General features: G+C 43.2%; 1 protein-coding gene across 6 annotated transcripts in view; it reads right to left on the bottom strand.

Annotated features, from left to right (window-relative positions):
• mrvi1 (murine retrovirus integration site 1 homolog) overlaps positions 1 to 24,374 on the bottom strand; it is a 158,306-nt gene that overhangs the window by 22,108 nt on the left and 111,824 nt on the right. For 5 of the 6 annotated variants that reach the window (XM_059652082.1, XM_059652079.1, XM_059652081.1 and 2 more), the window contains 6 exons: positions 21,203 to 21,281; positions 20,141 to 20,258; positions 18,506 to 18,536; positions 13,276 to 13,416; positions 9,290 to 9,421; positions 342 to 495 (listed from right to left, as the gene is read on the bottom strand). In XM_059652082.1, the coding sequence (XP_059508065.1) occupies positions 342 to 495; positions 9,290 to 9,421; positions 13,276 to 13,416; positions 18,506 to 18,536; positions 20,141 to 20,258; positions 21,203 to 21,281 (655 nt within the window). The remainder of the gene's footprint in view (positions 1 to 341; positions 496 to 9,289; positions 9,422 to 13,275; positions 13,417 to 18,505; positions 18,537 to 20,140; positions 20,259 to 21,202; positions 21,282 to 24,374) is intronic. The other variant, XM_059652078.1, reaches the window with a different exon arrangement.

Here is a 24,374-nt window from a genome sequence, read left to right on the forward strand (position 1 = left end):
ATCAAACAGAATTACACCAAAAGAATAAAAGGATTATCTTTATATAATATCAAGTTCAGAACAACATTAGGATAAGACTAGAATAAAACCAGGATTAGACCATGGAGTTTGTTTTTCACAACATGCTCCTAACTGATTCTTCTACCTCATTGCATGGGAAGGTCATGATCTCTGCTGCAAAGCTACTCGCAGCAACCAGACCAAGATGAGGAACTCATTGCATGGCCATTTGAGTCCTGCGAGTCTTGACAAGCATATCTTGGAGTGAGATCTCTACTGATCAAACCAAAAGGCTTTATCAGGGCAGTCCCGGAAACGCAGAGAGGATCATGTGTTCCTACCACTACTATCTCCGTATGGGCCATAAGTACGGTTTGAATTCTGATTGGCCAGCTTCTTGAATTCTGTTAGCTCAGCATGATCCTTCTCGTACATCCTCTTCAAGTTCTCCACGTACTGCATCATCACCTCCGTGGCCTTGGACATTCGTTTCTCCTGTAAACATGGAACATATCCTCAGATTAACTAGAGACACTCTTATAGACACCGTGCAAAAAAGGCACTGCTACATTATCTGTGTTCCTCCAATTCTGGTCCTTTTGTATTTCCAGTTCTTATTGCTTCACCATTAGCCCTGTGCCTTCAGCTAACTGAGTGCTAAACTCTAAAATTCCTTCCCTTTGCTTCTCTGCCACTACCTCGCTTGTCCTTCTTAAATTCCAGCTATTTGAATAAACTTTTTAGTAGGGAAGGCAATGGCCTAGTGGTATTATTGCTGGACTATTAATCCAGAAACTCAGCTAATGTTCTGGAGACCCAGGTTCAAAGTATTGAATTTGAATTTAATAATTAAAAAATATGGCTGGAATTAAGAAGCTACTGATCACCATGAAATCATTGGCAATTGTTGGAAAAATCCATCTGGTTCACTAATGCACTTCACCGAACAAAATCTACCACCCTCACCTGATCTAGCTGACATGTGGCTCCAGATCCACAACAATGTGGTTAACTCTTAACTGCCCTCTGAAATGGTCTAGCAAGCCACTCAGTTGTACCAATCACTGCAAAGCCTCAAAGAAATGAAACCGAACGCATTACCTGGCATCGACCTAGGCACCCGATCAGACAACAGCAGAAACAGCCCTGTCGACCCTACAAGGTCCTCCTCATTAACATTTGGGGGTTAGTGCCAAAATTGGGAGGGCTGATTCACAGACTGGTTAAGCAACAGCCTGACATAGTCACACACACAGAATCATGCCTTACAGACAACGTCGCAGACACCACCATCACCATCCCTGGATATGTCCTGTCCCACCGTCAGGACTGACCCAGCAGAGAGGGCGGACAGTGGTATATAGTCGGAGGGAGTTGCTCTGGAAGAAGTCCTCAACACGGGCTCCGGATCCCATGAAGTCTTATGGCTTCAGGTTAAACATGGGCAAGGAAATCTCTTGCTAATTACCAAATACCATCCTCCCTCAGCTGATGAATCAGTATTCCTCCATGTTGAACAACACTTAGAGGAAGCACTGAGGTTGGCAAAGGCACAAAATGTTCTCCGGTGGGGGATTTCAATGTCCACCACCAAGACTGGTTCAACAGCAGTACTACTGATCGAGGTGGTTGGGTCCTAAAGGACATGGCTGTGAGTCTGACTCTGCGGCAGGAGGAGAGGGAACCAACAAGAGGGAACAACATACTTGACCTCATCCTTACCAAGCTGCCAGCTGCAGTTGCATCTGCATAGGACAGTATTGGTAAGAGTGACCATCGTACAGTCCTTATGGAGATGAAGTCCCAACTTCACATTGAGAATAACTTTCATCGTGTTGCGCGGAACTATCACCGTGCTAAATGGGACAGACTTTGCACAGATCCAGCAATTCAAGTCTGGGCATTCATGAGGTGCTCTGGAACATTAACAGCAGCAGAATTGTACTCCAGCACAATCTGTAACCTCATGGCCTGGGCCCCCCACTTAACCATTACCATCAAGCCAGGGGATCAACCCCAGTTCAATGGAGAATGCAGGAGGACATGCGAGGAGCAGTACCAAGCATACCTGAAGATGAGGTATCAACCCAGTGAAGCCAACAAACAGGACTACTTGCACGCTGGACAGTGAAAGCAGCAAGTGATAGACAGAGCTAGCAATCCCACAATCAACAGCTCAGATCTGTCACATCCGTCCTGCCACATCCAGTCATGAATGGTGGTGTACAATTAAACAACTCACTGGAGGAGGAGGTCCCACAAATATCCCAATCCTCAATGATGGAAGAGCCCAAAACATCAGTGCAAAAGATAAAGCTGAAGCATCCGCAGCAATCTTCAGCTAGAAGCGCCCTGCGGATGATCCATCTTGGCTTCCTCCAATGGTCCCCAGCATTACAGATACCAGTCTTCAGCCAATTTGATTCACTCCATGTGATATTAAGAAAAGGCTGGAGACACTGGATACTTCAAAGGCTACCAGCCTCACAATATTCCAGCAATAGCACTGAAGACTTGTGGTCCAGAACTTACCCTCCCCTAGCCAGGCTGTTATAACACTGGTATCTACACAGCAATGTAGAAAATTGCCCAAGTATGTCCTGTACACAAAAAGGAGGACAAATCCAACCTGGCCAATTACCGCCCCATCAGTCTCCTCTCGATCATCAGTAAAGTGTTGGAAGGTATCATCAACAGTGCTATCAGCAGCACCTGCTCAGCAATAACCTGCTCAACAATGTCCAGTTTGGGTTCCACCAGGACCACTCAGCTCCTGACCTCATTACAGCCTTGGCTCAAACATGGACAAAAGAGTGAATTCCAGAGGTGAGGTGAGAGTGACAGCCCTTCACATCAAGCATTTGCATTCGAATCAGTGTCACTGCTTCCCCCACTATCAACTTCCTGGGGTTATCATTGACCAGAAAGTCAACTGGACTCACCACATAAACACAGTTACTACAACAGCAGGCCAGAAGCTATATGTACTGTGGAGAACAACTCATCTCCTGACCCCTCAAAGCCTGTCCACCACCTACAAAGGCACAAGTCAGGAGTATGATGGAATACTCCCCACTTGCCTGGTGCAGTTTCAACAACACTCAAGAAGATTGACACTATCCAGAACAAAGCAGCCTGCTTGAGTGGCATACATCCATGAGCATCCAGCCCCTCCATCACCATCACTCAGTTGCAGCAGTGTGTACTATCTACAAGATGCACTGCAGAAATTCACCAAAGATCTTCAGACAGCACCTTCCAAACCCACGACCACTTCCATCTAGAAGGATAAGTGCAGCAGACATATGGGACACCACCACCTCCAAGTTCCCCTCCAAGCCAGTCACTATCCTGATTTGGGAGTATATTGCAGTTCCTTCGCCAGGTCAAAATCATGGAATTTTCTCCCTCATGGCATTGTGGGTCAACCCACAGCAGGTGGGCTGCAGCAGTTCAAGGCGGCAGCTCACTACCACCTTCTTAAGAACAACTAGGGATAGGTAAGAAGTGCTGGCCAGCCAACGATGCCCATATTCCACAAAAATGAATAGAAAAAAAACATTTGGCCACTTGTCCTTTATTAGTTCATGTGGCTTGACAGTCAAATTTTATTTGACGAAGTTCCTGTGAAGTGATTTGGAATGATTTACTGCATTGAAGGTGCAAAGTACAAGACATTTTTGATTAAATAAAAGGATAGAACAGTGGCAGGTAGTGTTCAACATGAGAAAGTGCAAGGTCATCGACTTTAGACCGAAGTAGCTGGGAACCGGAGGAGCAGAGACATTTAAGGATCTGAATACAGAAATAATGAAAAACTATTTTGTCAGGGACAAAAATAGTTTAAAAGGATAACATTAGTTTTTTTCTCAGAAGGACTGGAATACAAAGAGTGGAAGTTTTGCTAGACTTGAATAGCGATTCGGTTAGATCTCACTGGATGAACTGCATTCGGTGCTGGGTATTACAACTCAGAAAAGATACTTTGATTTCAAAGGGTTGCATTGATATGGCACCAAAAATAATAATTTGTTTTTGACAAAATGTTGCCTGGTCGCCCATTAGCCAGCTGCAATGAAACTGAGTCTCTGAAAATTATATCATCAAGGAAGGCTCTTGTTTACATTGCACTTTTCATGAGTCCTATGTATTTCAAAGTGCTTCACAGCCATTAGTTTAAAGCATAGTCACTGTTATAACGTAGGAAACACAGCTCCCAAATTGCGCTTTGCAAATCTTTACAAACAGTGGTGTGATTGTGACAAGATTATCTGTCATTGTGACGCTGATTGAGATAGATATATTGGCCAGGACACTACAGAAATCTGTCTTCCCTCTTTGTGAAAACACAGCCGTGAGAGCTTTTATATTCATTTCAAATGAATTAATGTGTCCTCAGTGTATGCAACATTCAAAATACACTCTGCAACAATACTATGCTCCCTCAGCACTGCATTTGACAGCCTAGATTTTGTGCACAAAACTTGGTGTGGAACATGCATCCATGACCTTGAGACTCAGAGGTGAGAGTATGACCATATAAAGCACAGTAGACTCTGCTAAAAGGAGCTAAAATCAAGAACAAACAGCGAAATTTTGAGAAATAGTAGGAACTGCCGAAGAAGGGTCCAGACCCGAAATGTCAGCTTTCCTGCTCCTCTGATGCTGCTTGGCCTGCTGTGTTCATCCAACTCTACACCTTGTTATCTTATAAGTGAAATTTTGAGGACAGGTTACATAAACCTGGTTGCATTCCCTTGAATATGGGAGATAAGTGATCAGATGGAGGTGTTTAAAATGTAAGAATTTAATAAAGCAAACAACAGAATTTTTTTTCAAGTGGGAGGGTGGATATAATTTTAAAATTGGAGCTAGACGTCCATGGTAAATATTAGGAAGTACTTCTTTACACAAAGGATGGAAATCAGCAACTCTCTCCTGCAAAAAGCTATGAAAAGTGGGCTGGGGCGAGGGAAAGTTGCGCAATTGGAGCTTTCAAACATGAAAGCTTTTTGAATTCTTCAACATGAATGTCAAATGTTGAGTGGCTTAATCCCATGATACAGCTGATATTAAAGGTGGTGGTGTGTTTTACATTCGGTGAATGATTGCCCTTTTGAAAGGTATGGGGGTCAGAGGCAATGTTTGCACCTCTCCTCGTGTGTTGATATAAGGTGACAAAGAGAAACTCTGGTGGCACTCGAAAGCCATTGAAACCAATGGTATATTTAGCTGCTTAACAAAACCATTGGAAGAAGTTGAGATTTAGCAGAGGTAATGGGAACTGCAGATGCTGGAGAATCCAAGACAACAAAATGTGAGGCTGGATGAACACAGCAGGCCAAGCAGCATCTCAGGAGCACAAAAGCTGACGTTACGGGCCTAGACCCTTCATCAGAGAGGGGGATGGGGTGAGGGTTCTGGAATAAATAGGGAGAGAGGGGGAGGCGGACCGAAGATGGAGAGAAAAGCAGATAGGTGGAGAGAGTATAGGTGGGGAGGTAGGGAGGGGATAGGTCAGTCCAGGGAAGACGGACAGGTCAAGGAGGTGGGATGAGGTTAGTAGGTAGATGGGGGTGCGGCTTGGGGTGGGAGGAAGGGATGGGTGAGAGGAAGAACAGGTTAGGGAGGCAGAGACAGGTTGGACTGGTTTTGGGATGCAGTGGGTGGAGTGGAGGGGCTGGGCTGGTTGTGTGGTGCAGTGGGGGGAGGGGACGAACTGGGCTGGTTTAGGGATGCAGTTGGGGAAGGGGAGATTTTGAAACTGGTGAAGTCCACATTGATACCATTGGGCTGCAGGGTTCCCAGGCGGAATATGAGTTGCTGTTCCTGCAACCTTCGGGTGGCATCATTGTGGCACTGCAGGAGGCCCATGATGGACATGTCATCTAAAGAATGGGACGGGGAGTGGAAATGGTTTGCGACTGGGAGGTGCAGTAGTTTGTTGCGAATTGGGCAGAGGTGTTCTGCAAAGCGGTCCCCAAGCCTCCGCTTGGTTTCCCCAATGTAGAGGGAGCCACACCGGGTACAGTGGATGCAGTATACCACATTGGCAGATGTGCAGGTGAACCTCTGCTTAATGTGGAATGTCATCTTGGGGCCTGGGATAGGGGTGAGGGGGGAGGTGTGGGGGCAAGTGTAGCATTTCCTGCGGTTGCAGGGGAAGGTGCCGGGTGTGGTGGGGTTGGAGGGCAGTGTGGAGCGAACAAGGGAGTCCCGGAGAGAGTGGTCTCTCCGGAAAGCAGACGGGGTGGGGATGGAAAAATGTCTTGGGTAGTGGGGTCGGATTGATTTAGCAGTACAGGTCTCTACAGTTACGTATCACATTGAGTAATGAATCCAATTGCAGTTATTGAGACATGAGGGAGAGGAGTTCAGAGTGCAGACAGAAATTATAAGGTTAGGGAAAACGTATAGACAGTTTAGTTGGATTCTGTCTCCCCTCTTCCTTTGCTCCTATATTATTTTAACGGCTGAACATCATAAAGTCTTTCACTGACAGTAAAGTGCTTTCAATGTCTGGTGATCCTGAAAGACACCACATAAATGCAAGTTTTTGCATGCCTTCTCTATTCGCCCAATAACTACCCCAACTCTGTTTTCTCTTCCTTGCTTTTACTTCCACCAGGTTTTCCACCTTTGTTTTCACATTTTTAGTTCCCCCTCCCTCAGTTTCCTCTTCCCTCAGATGCCCCCTCCCTCAGATCACCCACCCTTAATCTCCTGCCCAGGTTTACTGGAGGTATTTAGTTTCTTTGAGCTTCTCACACACAAGCTGCCAATATAAAACTGGGAGTAAAACTCTTTAATTCCAGAAGACACAACTTCAATGTAGAAAATAGAACCCCTTAATGATCAGCAAAGCTGACTGTGCGTGGAACCGCAGGACACGAGGGAGATACTAAACAAGCGTTTTACATCAGTGTTTACTATAGAGAAGGATATGGAAGATAGAGAACATGGGGAAATAAATAGTGGCACCTTGAAAAACGTCCATATTATAGAGGCGGTGGTGCTGGACATTCTAAAACATATAAAGGTGGATAACTTCCCGGGACCTGATCAGATGTACCCAAGAACTCAGTGGGAAGCTAGGGAAGTGATTGCTGGGCCCCTTGCTGAGATATTTATATCAGCAATAGACATAGGTGAAGTGCTGAACACTGGCGGTTGGCCAATGTGCTGCCATAATTTAGAAAAGTGATGAAGAGAAGCCAGGGAACTATAGATCGATGAGTCTTATATCAAGTTGGCAAGTTGTTGGAGGGTATCCTGAGAGACAGAGTTTTAATGTATTTGGAAATGCAAGGACTGATTAGGGATAATCAACATGGCTTTGTGTAAGGCATTCGACGAGGTCCCTCATGGTAGACTGGTTAGCAAGGTTAGATCACATGGAATACAGGGAGAACTAGCCGTTTGGATACAGAACTGGCACAAAGGCTGAAGACAGAAGGTAGCGGTGGAGGGTTGCTCTTTAGACTGGAGGCCTGTGACCAGCGGTGTACCACAGGGTCTAGTGCTAGGTCCACTGCTTTTCATCATTCATAAAAATGATTTGAATGCGAACATAGGAGGCATGTTTAGTAAGTTTGCAGATGACACCAAAATTGGAGGTATAGTAGACAGCAAAGAAAGTTACCCCAGGGTGCAATGGGATCTTGATCGGATCAATGGGCCGAGGAGTGGCAGACAGAGTTTAATGTAAATATGAGGTGCTGCATTTTGGAAAGGCAAATCAGAGCAGGATTTGTATGCTTTTAATGGTAAGGTCATGGGTAGTGTTGCTGAACAAAGAAACCTTGGAGTGCAGGTTCATAATTCCTTGAATGTGAAGCTGCAGGTAGACGGGTCGTGAAGAAGGCATTTGTTATGTTTGCTTTTATTGATCAGTACATTGAATATAGAAATTGGGAGATCATGTTACAGCTGTACAGGTCATTGGTTAAGCCACTTTTAGAATACTGTGTGCAATTTTGGTCTCCCTGCTGTAGGAAGGATGTTGTGAAACTTTAAAGAGCTCAGAAAAGATTTACAAGGATTTTGCAAGGGTTGGAGGGTTTGAATAAAACGGAGAGGCTGAATAGGTTGGAGTTATTTTCCCTGGAGCATCAGAGGCTGAGGGGTGGCCTTATAGAGGGTTATAAAATCATGAGGTGCATGAATAGGGTAAGTAGGCAAGGTCTTTTCCCCAGGGTGGAGGAGTCCTAAACTAGAGGGCATAGGTTTAAGGTGAGAGGGAAAAGATTTAAAAGGGGCCTAAGGGGCAACTTTATCAGGCAAAGGGTAGTGCATGTAAGGAAATGAACTGCCAGAGGAAGTTGTGGAGGCTGGTGCAATTACAACTTTTAAAAAGGCATCAGGATGGGTATATGAATAGGAAGCATTTAGAGGAATATGGGCCAAATGCTGGCAAAAGGGTTAAATTAATTTCGGATATCTGGTTGGCATGGATGGGTCTGTTTCCATGCTGTACATCTCTATGAGTCTATTACTATGTAAAACAAGGTCATTTAGCATAACATATCTGTATCAGATCTCTGGATATTTTAAATTAGTATCAATTTCCTTCCTTTTCCTCTTAACCCTGCATATTGTTTCTAGTTAAATAATAATCTGTTGCCTCCTGGAAGCCTCAATAAAACCTGCCTCCCCTACACTTCCAGGCAGTGTATTCTCGACCCCAACTACTTGATGTATGAAAAAGATCATTTTCATCTCACATTTGCTTGAAGTCACATGATTAAACCTCCTCGCATTATTAAATTTATATAATTGAATTTACAACATCAATTGACCAAGCAAGACCCTTAGTTCTAACAAGAAACATTTTTTTAAGAAGGTTTGCTACCACCTTCTCAAAGTAGCTGAGAAAGGACAATAAATGCAGGTCTTGTCAGTGACACGAAAAGCCTGACAATGGATATGAAATTGGAGCTGACTTTGAGAAAAGTGAAGATCAAGAGGCGAATTCAATTAGTTTTCTCTGATAATGAATAGGGAATTCAAGGTTGGTCTGAATACACTCTAGGGAAGGGAGTCAAATTTCCGGGGACAGGGCTGAAATTTCAGGACCTCAGGATAAGTATATTGGTTCGGCTGAAACATTTTACACATAGGGTGGCAGACCTGTGCTGTGAGTTATAGTGTCAATGGGATGACTGGGCACATGTGTCCTCTGGAGATAGCGGATTTTGAGAGGGATGGGGGAGTAGCTGGGACTTGAGACATTTTAGGGAAAGAGAGCTTTGTGTGGACTGTTTTTGTCCAGTTATTCAGTGGTACTCACCTGTCGAACGGCCCCCACCATTTCAGCTCGACCAGACAGTCTGACAGCCAACCGTTGGAGGACAGTGATGGTCTCTAGGAGCCTCTGCTGAGCGTCTCGTTGGTCAGAGTGTATCCAAAGTGAAGTTGAGGACTGCAAGACAGATGGAATTAAATTAAAGTAAAGCAAGGAAAAGTTTTCATTTTAGAGCACCTTTCATGACTTCAGCTTGCCCCAGAAGCACACATAAACAACAGTCACAGTGATAACGCAAGAAAGAGGAGGAGGTGATGGGACAATGGTGTTGTGATTGAGCTAGTATTCCAGTGAAATAGGAAATGTTTTGGAGACCCAAGTTTGCATCCCATCTTGGCAGTTGATGAAATTTGAATTCAATAAAATGTGGTTTTTTATAAAAAAAATCTAGTGATGACCATGAATTGATCGTTGTAAAAACCTATCTGAATTGCTAATGTATTGTCAGAAATGAAATCTACTATCATGACTGACCAATCTGTCACTCCATATCCATAGTGGAAATGTGGTTCACTCTTAACTGCTAGGCCTCTGAAAAGGCCGGGAAAGCTACTCCATTGTATCAAATCACTAAAAAATCTTAAGAAAGAAATGAACCTGATGAACCACCTACCATTGACCTAAGCATCAGAAAGAACCACAACAAACTCAGGCCTGCAGAACAAAATCCCTACAGTGCAGAAATCCCTAACACTATGCTGCAGAAGAATTATCCCATAGACTGGTCAAATAACAGTCTGACTGAGTCCTACTCACGGAATCATACCTGAAAACGTCCATCATTACCTCAGGGTACATCTTATCCCAGGGCAGAGGTGGTGACACAGTGGTACACAATCAAGAGGGAGTTTTTGTAGGAGTCCCTAACATTGAATATAGACCCCTTGAAGTCTCATAGAATCTAGTCAAACATTGTCGAGGAAACCTCCTCCTGACTACTACATTTCAATTTTCCTCAATTGATAAATCAGTACTCCTCCATGTTGGAGAATGCATGGAAGGAGTAGATTGGTGAATTCCATCACCAAGCGTGGCCTGGCAGTGCCACTACTGACAGAGTTAGTCAAATCTGAAAGGGCATAGTTGCTAGACTGGATCTGCAATTTGAACTTACCCTCACCAATCTGTCTACCACAGATACATCCACGATGTTATCAGTAAGAGTGACCACTGCAAAGTCCTTTTGGAGACTAGGTTCAGTCCTCACGTTGAGAATCTTATTGTGTGGCATTACTAAATGGGATAAGTGCTAAATAGGGTAAACTTGGAACAGATCTAACATCCATGAGGTGTTGTGAGCCATCAGCAGCAGTAGAATTGTACTCCAGCACAATCTGCAACCGCATGGCCCAGCAAATCCTCCACTCTATCATTACTGTCGAACCAGAGAATAACCCTAGTTCAATGAGGAGTCCAGGGCGTGTCAGGAGCATACCTAAAAATGAGGTGTCAGCCTAGTGAAGCTACATCACTGAATTACATGGGTGCCTCAAGTGATATTCAGACCTAAGTAATTCCATAAACAACTGACCAGATCAACGCCCCATCAGTCCTGCCATATCCAATTGTGAATGGTGGGGGACAAACAACTCACTGGAGGAGAGGGCTGCACATATATCTCCATTCTGAATGGTGAGGGATCCCACCAAATTAGTGCAAAACATAAGGCTGAAGCACTCGCAACATTCTTCACCCAGAAGTGTCCAGTAGAGGATCTATTGCAGCCTCTTCCAGATGTCCCCAGCAACACAGTTCTCAGTCTTCAGCCAATTTAATTCACTGCACAAAAGAAATGGCTGAAGACACTGAACACCGCAAAGGCCTAACAACACTCCAGCAGTAGTATTGGGCTCGTGTACTCCAGAACTTGCTGTGTCCCCAGCCAAGCTGTTCCATACAGCTGCAAAACTGGCATTCAGCTAGAAATGTGAAAAATTGCCCAGGCATGTCCTGTACATAAAAAGGTCCAATCCAACCCGTGAAATTACTATCGATCATCATAAAGTGATAGAAGTTGACATCTACTGTGCTATCATGCACCACGTACATAGCATTAACCTGCTCAGTGTACGCTCTGTCAGGGCCACTCATCTTCTGACCTCATTATAGCCTTGGTTCAAACATGGACAAAGTGTTGTCTTAAACCTTTTCCAGAATTCCAGAAGGGAGGTGAGAGTTATTGCCCTTAATACCAAGCTGCGCTTGACCAAGTCTGGCATCATGGAGCCCTAGCAAAGCTAGAGTTAATGGGAATTGGGAGTAGTGGAAAAACTCTCCACTGTTTGGAGTCATACTTGGCACATAGGAAGACGAGTGTGGTTGTTGCAGGTCAATCATCTCAGCTCCAGGATATCTCTGCAGGAATTCCTCAGGATAATGGCCTTCCCTCCATCAATGGCTTTCCCTCCATCATAAGGTCAGAGGTAGGGATTGTTTGCTGGTTATTGCACAATGTTGAGCACCATTCACCATTCCTCTGATACTGAGGCAGTCCATTTTAAAATGTAACAGGACCTGGATGATATCCAGGCTTTGGCTCACAAGGGGCAAGTTAGACTTGCTCTAGTGCCAGGTTATGACCATCTCTAATAAAAGATAATCTAAGCACCACCCTTTGACATTCAATGGTTTAGCAATTCCCCATTTTGAACATCTCAGGGGTTACAAGTGACCAGAAACTGGACTAGCCAAATAAAAACTGGGGCTATAGGAGCAGCGGATGAGTGCAGCTCCAACAACACTCAAGAAGCTTGGCACGTTTGATTGACATCATGTCCACCACCTTAAACCTTCACTCCATCCACTCCCACTGTTCAGTAGCAGCAGTGAGCACCAGCTACAAGACATGCTGCAGAATTTCACCAAAGATCCTCAAATAGCACTTTTCAAACCATGATCACTTCCATCTAGAAGAACAAAGACAGCAGGCATATGGAAACACCACTATGTTCAAGTTCCCCTACAAGCCCCTCATCATCCTGACTTGGAAATATATTTCTATTCCATCAGTGTTGATGCTTCAAAATCCTGGAACTTGGAATTCCCTCCCTAACAGCACTGTGGGTCTACCTACAACAGTCTGCAGCAGTTTGAGAAGATAGCTCACCACCACCTTCACAAGGGCAACCATGGACAAGCAATAAGCGCTGTCCTAGCCAGAAATGCCCACATTCCACTAATTAATGTGCACAGCAACGACACACAAACAGTAATGTGATTAATGATACTGAGCTTTAAAGTAGTGCTGTTTGAAAGACAGATATTTTCCAGATCACTAGGTACAATATCCCTACTCTTCTGAAAAGCAAGGTTTCTCTCTCTCAAAAAGGTGTCACAGTTGCCTGGTTTTGCCCCTGTGTGGTGTCTTGGGATGTTCAGTATTTTAGAGGTGCCATACAGATACAACTTGCTTAGATGTCATTTAGAAATGATTTGCAATACAGTGATCGAGTCATTCCTAGCTCCAAATAGGATCTAGCAACCTGCCAAGTGCTGGCCCAGCATTTACCCCACGATGTTGGATGCCCATTTCTGCCCATTCTGAAATTGTGACTTAAAGTATGATGTCGTTTGAAGGACAGAATGCTTCCATTTTGAATGATTGGTAGCAAGCACTTTCCCCTAATAAAAGTCAATGCTGCTGTGCTTCAAGGAGAGGTTTTTGTTATCTTTGAAGGATTTTCTCTTCCTTCTCTGGAACACTGGCCACTTGAGAATTGTGAAAACAGAATCTTGCAGAGGAGATACTTCTCGATAAAACAGACAGTGTCCAGTCCATTGAAATTGATTTTGCTAGAGTTTTGCCTGAATCCTGCTTATGAAACCTTCAACAACGGTAACAGGGAAGTGTACAAAGATTATGAGAATTATGTCCTAAGGGAGCCTCATTCTCAACAGACATATTCATTTAGAAAGTTATGTTTGTGTGCGCAAAGATTGACATCAGTGGATTCATGAGTAGTGTTTCTCACCTTCATCTCTGCTTTGAAGTTTTCGAGTTCCTTTTCTGTATTTTCCTCAGCAAGGTTTCTCTCTCTCTCTGCCAGACCCAGCCTTGCTTCCAACGTATAGCTATCATTCTTAAAAGCCAGGGAGAGCTGTATAAATGTATTCTGTCCGAAAAAAAAACTTGAAATTTTATGCATTGTACATAGACACACGGGTAGGACTGATGCAGTACAGGCAACGTCTCTCCTCTTTGTCTTATAAGCCAATTGCTCTCATCGAATCTTACACGACAAGAGGAAGTCATTCAGCCCATTTTTCCTGTGCTAATTTTGTGAAACTAATTAGTTCCACTCCCCTGCTTTTTCATCACAATCTGGCAAATATTTCCTTTGCAAATATTTACCCAATTCAGGGTGGCTAAATCCATCTCTGTTAAGAGATGCCTTTAGTCCCCTATTTTAAGGACAGTCTGTGGGTGTCCAGAATTGGACACAATACTCTAGATGAGACCTTACCAGGATTGTATAAAGAATTAACTTCCTTGTTATGTTTCTTATTTCTATGCTGAATCAATAAAACCAGAATTTCATTTGCTTTTTAACAGCTTTCTCAATTTGTTCTGCACTTTCAAAGATTTACGTACATGCAATTCAGGTCTTGAAGATGTAGCATTCATTTCAAAAATGGGCCATTTAAGTTTATACTGCCTCACTTTCTTAAGTGGTTCATTAAAACGCATTTCTTTAACTTAGTTAATATAAAAGTACAGGAAATACTTAGCAGATCTGTAAGCATCTATGGAGAGAGAGGAAATGTCCACAGGTTGAATTTTACATGCCCCCACAGGACATGTATTCAGTGACATGGTACATGAGCCTGTAAAGTAAGTTGTGTGTCTAGCCCAATACTTTCCCACTCAGCCTGAGTTCACGCTGATGGTATGGTGCACAAGTGATCCCAATGTTACCTATCTGTGTCATAATATGGTTAGACTGGCCCGACAAGTCAGAGTGGACAGTTCATTTTATAATACAATGGGAAGGATGCAGGAGTGTTAGGTTTGAGGGGTGGCTTTTGTGCAAAGAGGGCACAACTCCTGAAGATAGATCGCCCTCCTTTCTTCCTCCCTGGAAAAAGTAGACCACATGCCATCCCCCCAAGCTACCTCCCCCGCTCCCCACCAGGATGCACATCTCTCAATGTACAACAGTATTTACTTACGTTGTTCCAAGTGTCAATGGGGCCCTTGTTGGGACTGCAGGATCTGCTGCCAATTAGTCTGATTGTAGCTCTGAGAGAGGTCTTCTTCCGACTGAGGAGTGGAAGACCCACTCTGCCCTTATTAATACCGTCTGTGGCATAATGTCATTGTAGGGCAGATGTGTTTTCTTCAACATTTTAGTTGGGAGGGGTAGTGTAGCATGAGGCAAGTAGTCAACTTCCCCACACAACTCAACCTAATGTCTCAGATTTAAGACATTTTCCTAATCTGGTAAAATGCTAGAAAAATAGATTTCTTCTTGTCTTCATTTTGTGTTTTCTCCCTTACCAGAGTTGCTTTGCACCTACATTTCAGAAAGTATAATTGTTTCAGGATTATTCATGCCTGCTTGCTTCAATTTTCATGGAATTGCTCTAAAATTCCATGGAGTACACAAACATATTCAGGAAGGGACCACAAGTTGAACAATTTCCATACAGATACCAGTGAAACCAGCGCTACCAGCGCTACCAATGGTGCATCCTGTTCAGTCAAATGATACCAAGCTCACCAATCTGCTTTCAAATCCAAACAATCCAAATATTAAGTAATCCAAGAAAGGAACTGTTAATTTGTTATTACGTTAAAATAAATTTTCATTATTTTTAAAGATAACTAAACTGAACTAAACTACATTTCTAGTGAAATAAAACCAGCAGAGATAGGGAATATAGATTCTGCAACTCATGACAGACTTCTTTTACACCTATCTCAAGTGCAATGAAATCAAATCAATTAGCTAGCAACAGAATGACTTTCAAAGATATTAAAAGATTTGTACGATTTCTAGTGCTGCATGCATAAACACCATGCTCCAGCTCCACTTCAACTCTCGTCTTTTCACCCTGGTTTGTCTGCCTGTCTTCTTTGTGTTTCAGTTGGGATGTCACAATATTAAACATGGGGTTCCAAGTTTTCCATGATTGTCATCAACTCCAATCTACAATGGAGCAGCGAACAGACCAAGCCCAGCAAAACATATTGGCTAACTGCACAGTGGATGACACAGTGGTTCCGTGGTTAGCACTGCTGCCTCACGCGACCAGGGACACAAGTTCAATTCCAGCCTGTGTGGAGTTTGCACATTCTCCCTATATCTGCATGGATTTACACCTGAAGCTCTGGCTTCCTCCCACAGTCCCAAAGATCAGCAGGTTAGATGGATTGGCCATGCTAAATTGCCTGTAGTGTCCAGGGATGTGCAGGTTAGGTGGGTTAGCCATGGGAAATGCAGGGTTACAGGGATTGGGTAGGAGGGTGAGTCTGGGTGGGATGTTCTTCAGAGAGTTGGTGTGAACTTGTTAGGCCAAATAGCCTGTTTCCACACTGCAGGGATTCCATGAAAATTCTACATCTGTTGCTCAACTATGGCCTTTATCAGTTTCCAGTTTCCTCATCCTAACCAACTCCTCTTCACCAATGATATCCAACCACCATCAAAATGGTCTGAGGGCTCTCAGCTTCTTCCTTGAACAGAGGTCTAACCTGTTGCTTCAGCATCAATTTTCTCTGCATGGCTAAACTTGTTCTCACTGTGAACAACTTCTCATTCAACTCCACTTCCTTCATCCAAATAAAGGTTCCTATGGTATCCACAAGATTGTAGATCAGGTGGGTCTCTTTGTGGGTTATGTCAACATTCTCTTTTCCAGTTCTAGGTCTAGTGAGAGTGACTGCCCTTGACATCAAGGCAGCTTTATCCAGGAACCCCAGAGGAAGTGAGGGGAAAACTCTCCACTGAGGAGTTCCTATGGGTAGTGCCCTAGGCCCAACCATCTTCAGTTGCTTCTTCAATAACCTTCCCTGTATCAGATTTGGAAGTGTGGATGTTTACTGATTGCACAGTGTTCAGCAACATTCACAATTCCTCAGATACTGAAGCAGTCCGTGACAATTTTCAGAAAGACCTGGACAATATCCAGCTTTAGGTTGATAAATGGCAAATAACATGTGTGCCACATAAGTAAGAGGCATTGCCCAACTCTAACAAGAGTGAATCTAACCATCTCTCTGTGACATTTAATAGCAGAATCATCATTAAGCTCTCCACTAGCAGCATTCTGGGGAAAACAGAACCGAACCAGTCATACTGTGGTCACAAGAGCAGGTCAAATGCTAGGAATTTGATGTCAAGGAACTCACCTCCTGACTCCCCAAAGTCTGTCCACCATCTACAAGGCACAGCTCAGGAGTCTGATCGAATACTCCCCATCTTCCTGGAAGAGTGCAATTCCAAAAAGATTCAAGAAGCCTGACACCATCTAAATAAAGCAGCCCACTTGAGTGACACCCAATCCACTGCCTTCAATATTCATTCCCTTCACCACCAAAACAGTGGCAGCAGTACGTACTATGTACTGCATGCAACTCAGTAAGCTTCTTCAACAACATCTTCTAAAATTATGACTTCTACCAAGAAGGAAAAGCACAACAGACAAGTAGGAGCACTACTTTCTACAAGTTCTCTTCCACACTGCACGCCATCTGACCTGGAAGTACAACACTATTCATTCATTGTTGCTGTCTCTACATCCTAAGTACACTTTCTTCAGGGCTACTAGGGATAGCCAATAAGTGACAGCCAACCCAGTGATGCCCATAACCCTTGAACAAATGAAAATAAAACTCAGGCCGTTTCCCCTCCTCCATTTCCAGGACAATGATAACTGGATTGATGTTACTTCCTGCTCTTGTCCTGCTGAATTTTACCCGCTATTTATAGAATATATAACAGTATAGCGCAGGAACAGACTTTCAGCCCACCATGTACATGCCAACTGTAATGCCATTCGAAATTAATCCTATCTGCCTGCACACAGTCCACATGCCTCTATTCCTTGTCTGTTTACATGTTTGTATCAATGCCTCTTAAACATTGTGATCATATCTGCTTCTACCACCTCACCAGGCAGCATGTTCTAGGCACCTACCACTCTCTTCATAAAAAAAAATCTTGCCTTGCGCATCTGCTTCAAACTTTCCCTCTCTCACATTTAACCTATGCCCCCTAGTACTTGAAATTTCCATCTAGAGAATAAGATTGTGACTATCCACCATATGCACGCCCTTCATAATCTTATATGCTTCTGTCAAGTCACCCTTCAGCCTCTGATGCTCTACTGAAAACAATCCAAGTCTGTCTAACCTCTCCTCATAGCTAATACACTCCAATCCAGGCAACATTTTGGTAAATCTCGATGAACACAGCAGGCCAAGCAGCATCACAGGAGCAGGAAGGCTGACATGAAGAGTTTAGGCCCGAAACGTCAGCTTTCCTGCTCCTATGATGCTGCTTGGCCTGCTGTGTTCATCCAGCTCTACAACTTGTTATCTTGGATTCTCCAGCATCTGCAGTTCCTATTATCTCTTGGTAAATCTCTTTTGTAACCTCTCCAAAACTTCTACGTTATTTTCTGCTTTAATTTTGGATTTCCACCGTTCACAGTGCTCTGTTTTTACAATTGACTGAGTTGTTAGCCATCTCTCATAATATCTTCCTCTTTGTCCTGGTGTTTAACCATGCTACATGGCACAATATTTCTTGTGGTTAAAGGCCCTACAACATGTAAGTTGCCCTTATAGTCATTATCCTGGAGCATCCCATTAATGTGCCCATCAAATTCAGATCCCATGCTTTGGGGACAATGGGACTGCTGTACAGAATCTGATAAATACACACTCATTTAGATCTGGATTAAATTAGATGGTTAAATCTTAGTTCTGGGATTTTCATTGTGGTCAGCAATGACAAGTCAGTCAGTTGTTGCTGACTTGAAGCCAGTACTGTCTACACTTGAGAATTTGCCCTCTGACCTTCAGACAAACAGATACGTCATAAAGATCCACAGGAGACTCTGAGAGGGCCTTTGATGGGAGACTTGTTGACTTTGTACTCATGTCAGTTTATATTTTTGACGAGAATAGGATGTTTTAATGGAGTTACAACCAGCACAGTGCAAACCGCTGTCAGCAGGGAAATGAGATAGACCCACCTCAACTTCCTTCTCAGTCAGGGGAGGCAGACTGCAAGAAGAAAAGAAAAATGTAAGTTACACAGACACTGTGGCAGAGAAACAGGCCATTTAGCCCAACTGGAATTTCCAATGGCTCTGGAATGACCAGTAATTTCCTGGATCCGAGAATTCCTGCCCGGTCAGCCAAGAAGATTTACACTTCCTGTTCGAGCACATCACTACTATCCCCCTCCCCTGATCCACTCACCTCCAGCCCAGCTAACCTTTGGTTTATGATATTACTTGCTTCTTTAGGCTTGGGGACATAAACCTCCCTAAGGATTGGAAACATGTCAAATACAACAGAGAATAGAAAGTTGCAGTAATCGAGAGAGGCTGTGAAATAGGAATCTTTAAAATGGGAGCATTCTTCAGCTTCTCCCTACCAAACATGACAACCCCTCTTCATGGGAGACCTCCTCGTTTTGGAATTTTTCACTCAACAAACACACTACAGGGAATCCAACTTTTATAAGTTGAATGTAATAACATTTCTAGCGGGCATGTCATTAACTAGCATATGGTTATGCATCAGATGGTTAGAATATCACTTGATCAAACATACAAAAATGTCTCCAACCACAGCTGGCAACTCAGCAACTACCTGCACCAGCGTTTTGTCACTCACAAGCCTTCTGCCACCCATCTTCATCTAAATTCATTAACATATCCTTCATCCTTTCTCCTATATCTAGCTTCCAGTGTTAATTTTTGTTAGATATTGCGCCTGTGATGTACCTTTTATTATTATTTAAAGATACTTTCATAAATGCTAGCTACTGTTGTTTAAAAGTGTAAATTTGCTCAGGTTTATAGATTGTATAGTTCTGTTGTCTGAATGCAATTACTGTTGTGGTTCTTGTTAAATCCACTGAAATCAGTCTCCTGCCTGCTAACTTGGTGGATCACTAATTTAGTCAGTAGCAGGACTAGTGACACCTTCCATTCCACTTGCATCAAGCACAAGCTTATGAGAAGCAGAAAAATGAATACAGAGTGGAATGTCAGGGAAAGAAGGAGAGAAGCAAAGGAGAGAAAGGGAGAGAGAGAGAGAGAGAGAGAGAGAGAGAGAGAGAGAGAGAATGAGACAGATGGGCAGACACCTGACTGAAATATCCAACAGAGAGAAAGACAGAAAAGGAGGCTGGATGACATAAGGGAAAAGGATCCATGGAGCTTAGAGAGAGGTAAAGAAAGAGAAAGAGACAGGGACAGAAAGAGGGAGAGAGTCAAAAAGCAAGACAAAGGGACAGAGTCAGACAGAGAGTTGGGAGAGATAGTGTAACCAGGAAACAGAGTTAAAAATGCAGAAGGGGTCTGGAAGAGAAACAGAGAAAGCATCAGAGGAAAGGAAATGAGAGAACTACAGTAAGAGATAAAGGTGTAAGAGAAAGATTTGAGAAATGAAGATCCAGAGGAAAAAGACAAAACAAGAGTGTGATGGAGCATACAGGAGATAGAGAGTAAGACACTGAGGGAGAGACATAGAGAGCACGGCAAGTAAAGAGGCAGAAAGGTGGTAAAAGAGAAAGAGACAAAAAGAGGTGGAAATAAAGAGAGAAAAGGGGGTAGAGATTTGAGAACTGAGCTGTTACTCCAAAGTTGTAACCTTACCCTCCAGGCAGTGATCTGTGAACCTTCAACTTCCTCAACAGGGAGTCTGGGATATTTGGCGTGATGTCAGAATTGCCTTTACTCCCTTCGGCTGCTGGGCAGGGAGTAGGAGATGGACCTTAAAGACATTTCAGAAAAAGGTTCCAAGAGCTGTTAGAACTTTCTCAATGGCAAGAGGAAAAGGTTTCAACTTCCCCAGTTTGACTGCAGCAGAGGAACACCTTGTCAAACTGAGGTTCGGAGAAGTTAACTCTGATTTCTCTCCACAGATGCTGCTGACCTCCTGAGCTTTACAAGCAATTTCTGCTTTTGTTTCTGATTTCCAGCGTCTTTCATTTTTTACTTTGTGAAATAATGCAAGTGATAAACAATTCGCGATGCTGTCAGAGCCCTGCAGTTGTTTGCTCTCTGGTTTCCTAGGGGTTAAACTCAGGGCCAGTAAGCTCAGTGACAAAATTACTTAAGCTAGTTAAATGTTTAATGGGCAAAGAAATTAAAAGTATCTAACTCAATGCAGCTCACGTCTTTTATATAACAGTTGATTCCACCCCCACAGAGGCAATCGATGTTTTCCATTAGTCTGGGAGCTTGGACAGCAACACTGCTGCAATTCAAAGCACATACTTGCTATTTATCAATACATGCTCGAACTGTTTAACACACACAATAAAAACTCCAAACTGTACCCGCACCCCCATACACACAAAATCTATTCCACCCACACACAAAACCCACTCACAAACCTCAGCTACTGCCTACCCTTAAGACTCCAAGATAGACATGGAACCCCAAAACAAAAAACAAATCACTGCACCACACACTGGCACACTTAAACACCCTCAACAGCCATCTGACACACACACTCCCAACACATACATACACAATACCCCATCACAGACACAGGCATACACACATACACGTACAGTCCTTCCCAACATTCTCCAACTGCCATACATGCACCCAATCTCTGACACACAGTCCACGTACAAACAGACACAGGCACACATCCCAAACCCCACACATTCATAAGAATCTGTGCCTGATTCAGCTGCTTTCTCCTACCTCTGTCCTGTTCGATTGTTTCACTGAGATCCGGTAATCTCAATGCTGACAGGTTTTGGTTCCTCATCATTTTATTTTCCTGATTAAATAAAGAGAAACCTTTTACTTGTCTCACACTGGAGATTGGTTTACTCCTGCAATTATTGAGGCTGCATTTGAACACACAGGAAGCGATTCTCAGCCAGGCAAAATGGCTATTGTCGGATTGCACTAAAATGCTGCATCTTTTGATTAAAAAAAATCCCACAAATATTGTAAAACACCTTACAACTACCATAAAGACCAGTGTATAAATTACACAAATGCAATAGTTGCCTCCGTGGTTTTTATGTTTTAGCCACAAGATATTATTGATTGTAATTGCCTCTCCAATGTTCATAGGTTATAAACTGTACATGAAGCTGTGAGGTACAGCAGATATGATGTCAGATTACATTTCTACCTCAGCTTTTAAATCAGGTGGCTTGTCACACATTATTCCTCACCATATATTGAATGCAACTCAAAAGTCAAGAGATGTGGGATATTTCCAAAATATAATTTGCTAAACAATGGTACTGAGTGCTGCAAAAATGATACCTCAAGGTTAAATCTTTTGCATCAAATCCCACCAACAGGATATTGAGAAAGATCCATCAAGTTCACCTTGCTCAATAAACAGTGTAGCCTATCGAACTGCTATTGCACCTCCCAATAAAACTGACTTGTAACAAACAAATAGATTGGCCACTGCAGGGACAAAATACGTCATAGCAATTTCCCTTTTACTCTAAGATTCCAGTAGAAAAGATGTCATTTGCAATACAATTACAATCTAACTAACCACAACCACAGCTTGCAATTATCAGCTGCCATATAAAACAATGCAAAGTGCTTCACAGGAATGATTATCATATACAAGAAAGAGAAATGGAACTGAGAGAAGGAGAGGAGGAGGAGAGAGAGAGGGGGCGTAGTGAGACAGAGAGACAGTGAGGATGAATGGTAAGGCAGGGAAAAGTGAGCAGGGAATAATAAAAGAAAAGATGTAAGGGGGGGAAGAAGGATCAGGATGGCCCTAACAACAAGGAGAAACAGGAAGAATGATTCTGACACTGACAGGAGGGGAGAATAAAGATAGGGAGAGACAATGTGAAAGAGCAGAAAGGGTAATTGTTCACACTGTAAGAAATATATACATTAATGAAATATGGAACTGAATATGAAATTTTTATATGTTTTTGGGTTGAAGTTACTTTATCATGTGATTTCTTGGATACAAAATGTCAAAAGATCAAAGAGAACTAGGGATTATCTGCTGTTTACTGGAAAAGCAAATAATTTTTATAAGATTCCACTAAAAAGAGTTTAGGGGGGAAAGTGGATTTTATGTCCCTACAGCACTAGGAGAACACAGCCTCAGAGTGCAGGGATGACTCTTTAGAACTGAGATGGGGAGGAATTTCTTCAGCCAGAGGGTGGTCTGTGGAACTCGTTGCAGAGGGGTATGGAGGCTAAGTTATTGAATGGAATTAAAACACAGTCAAATTCTTGATTGATAAGAGGATCAAGGATAATGAGGAGAAGGCAGGAGAATGGGGCCGAGAAACATATCAGCCATGATTGAATGCCAGAGGAAACTCAATAGGTCGAATTGCTCAATTCTGTTCCAATGTCTTATGGTCTAATTGCTAGGCAAACAGAATTGGAAGGACCCTAAGATCAGAGCTGGTCAGTGCCTAGCAAAACCTTTCGCCTGAAGTTGCTGGGTGTTTTCACAGACTTAGATGTGCGTAGTTGAAAAAAGTGTACACTTTTTCTCTGTGTCACTAAGAGGAAAAATAAAACCAGCTGAAAGATGTTTCAGGGAAATATTTGCAAAACAAATTTATATATAAATGTTCATAACCATTTTCCATCTGAATCTGAATTCTGGTCTGAAGATTTTCCATTATTCTGTAACTGTCAGATGTAAAAGACCACATATTTTTGGAACTATAAACTAAAATGGAAGTTGGATTGCTATACAACTGAAATACCAGGAGAATTTTGCAACTTGAAAAACAATTGCTATATATTTCTGAGCTGTGCAAAACAATACTGTTTTTTTGAACCAGTGACATGGAGAATTTGAGACTGAATGATACTGAGTCTTTGGAGTTAAGAACACTCTGCCTGACTGACTGAGCTGTTTATTTTTAGGGCTGTAAGTTACATTGAACACTTCCAATATCTTGGGAGTGTCCTGTTGGCCAAAGCAGCTACTGATGAAGGGATCCAGCATCACCTCCAGCGTGCCAGTGCAGCCTTCGGCCACCTGAGGAAAAGGGTGTTTGAGGACAACATCAGATCTGACATCAAGATCATGGTTTTTAGGGCTATGGTGGTTCCTGCCTTCCTATACGGCTTTCAGGGACGGACTGTCTGCAGCAGACACCTCAAGGCGCTGGAGCAGTACGAACAATGCTGCTTGTGCAAAAGCCTGCAAATCCACAGGGAAGAAAGACACATCAATACGAGCATCCTTGACCAGGCCAACATCTCCAGCATTGAGGCACTGACCACCGTTGATCGGCTACAAAGGGCTGGGCACATCATACATGGCCATCACGAGACTCCTCCAGGCTGGTTCTCTACTCCCAGCTTCAAAATGGCAGGCAAGCCCCAGGTGGACAGAGGAAACACTTCAGTGATACTCTCATGATCCTACTGGCAAAGTGTGGCACTCCCACAGATACATGGGAATCACTGGCCCAAGACTGTCCCAAGTGGAGGAGAGCATCTGGAAAGGTGTCAAGCACCTTCAGACTTGCTGTTGACAAGAAGTGGAATCCAGGCAAAAATAACAAAAGGAGTGCTGTGCCACATCATTGCCCCACCCATTCCTTTCCATGACCACCTTCTGCCCCAAGTGTAATACAGCCTGCAGTAGCTGCATCAGTCTGTACAGCCACCAATGGGTTCACGCTGAGAGTGGAAGAGAGTCATCCTCATCTGCAAAAGTCTACGACTGAGATGAGAACTGCCAGAACAGCAGAGAGAGAGAGAGCAGCTGCAGCCTGCAAACATATCCTTCTCTCTCTCTTTCCCTCACTGTGGGAACAGACAGAAAATCAAGATTGCTAGACTTTTGACTTTCAGAATGTTGTTTATTCTGTCTATATTATTTTTCACTCAATGTTAATGCGTCAAA

This window comes from Stegostoma tigrinum, chromosome 17 (assembly GCF_030684315.1).
Source record: "Stegostoma tigrinum isolate sSteTig4 chromosome 17, sSteTig4.hap1, whole genome shotgun sequence".
Lineage (NCBI taxonomy): Eukaryota > Metazoa > Chordata > Chondrichthyes > Orectolobiformes > Stegostomatidae > Stegostoma > Stegostoma tigrinum.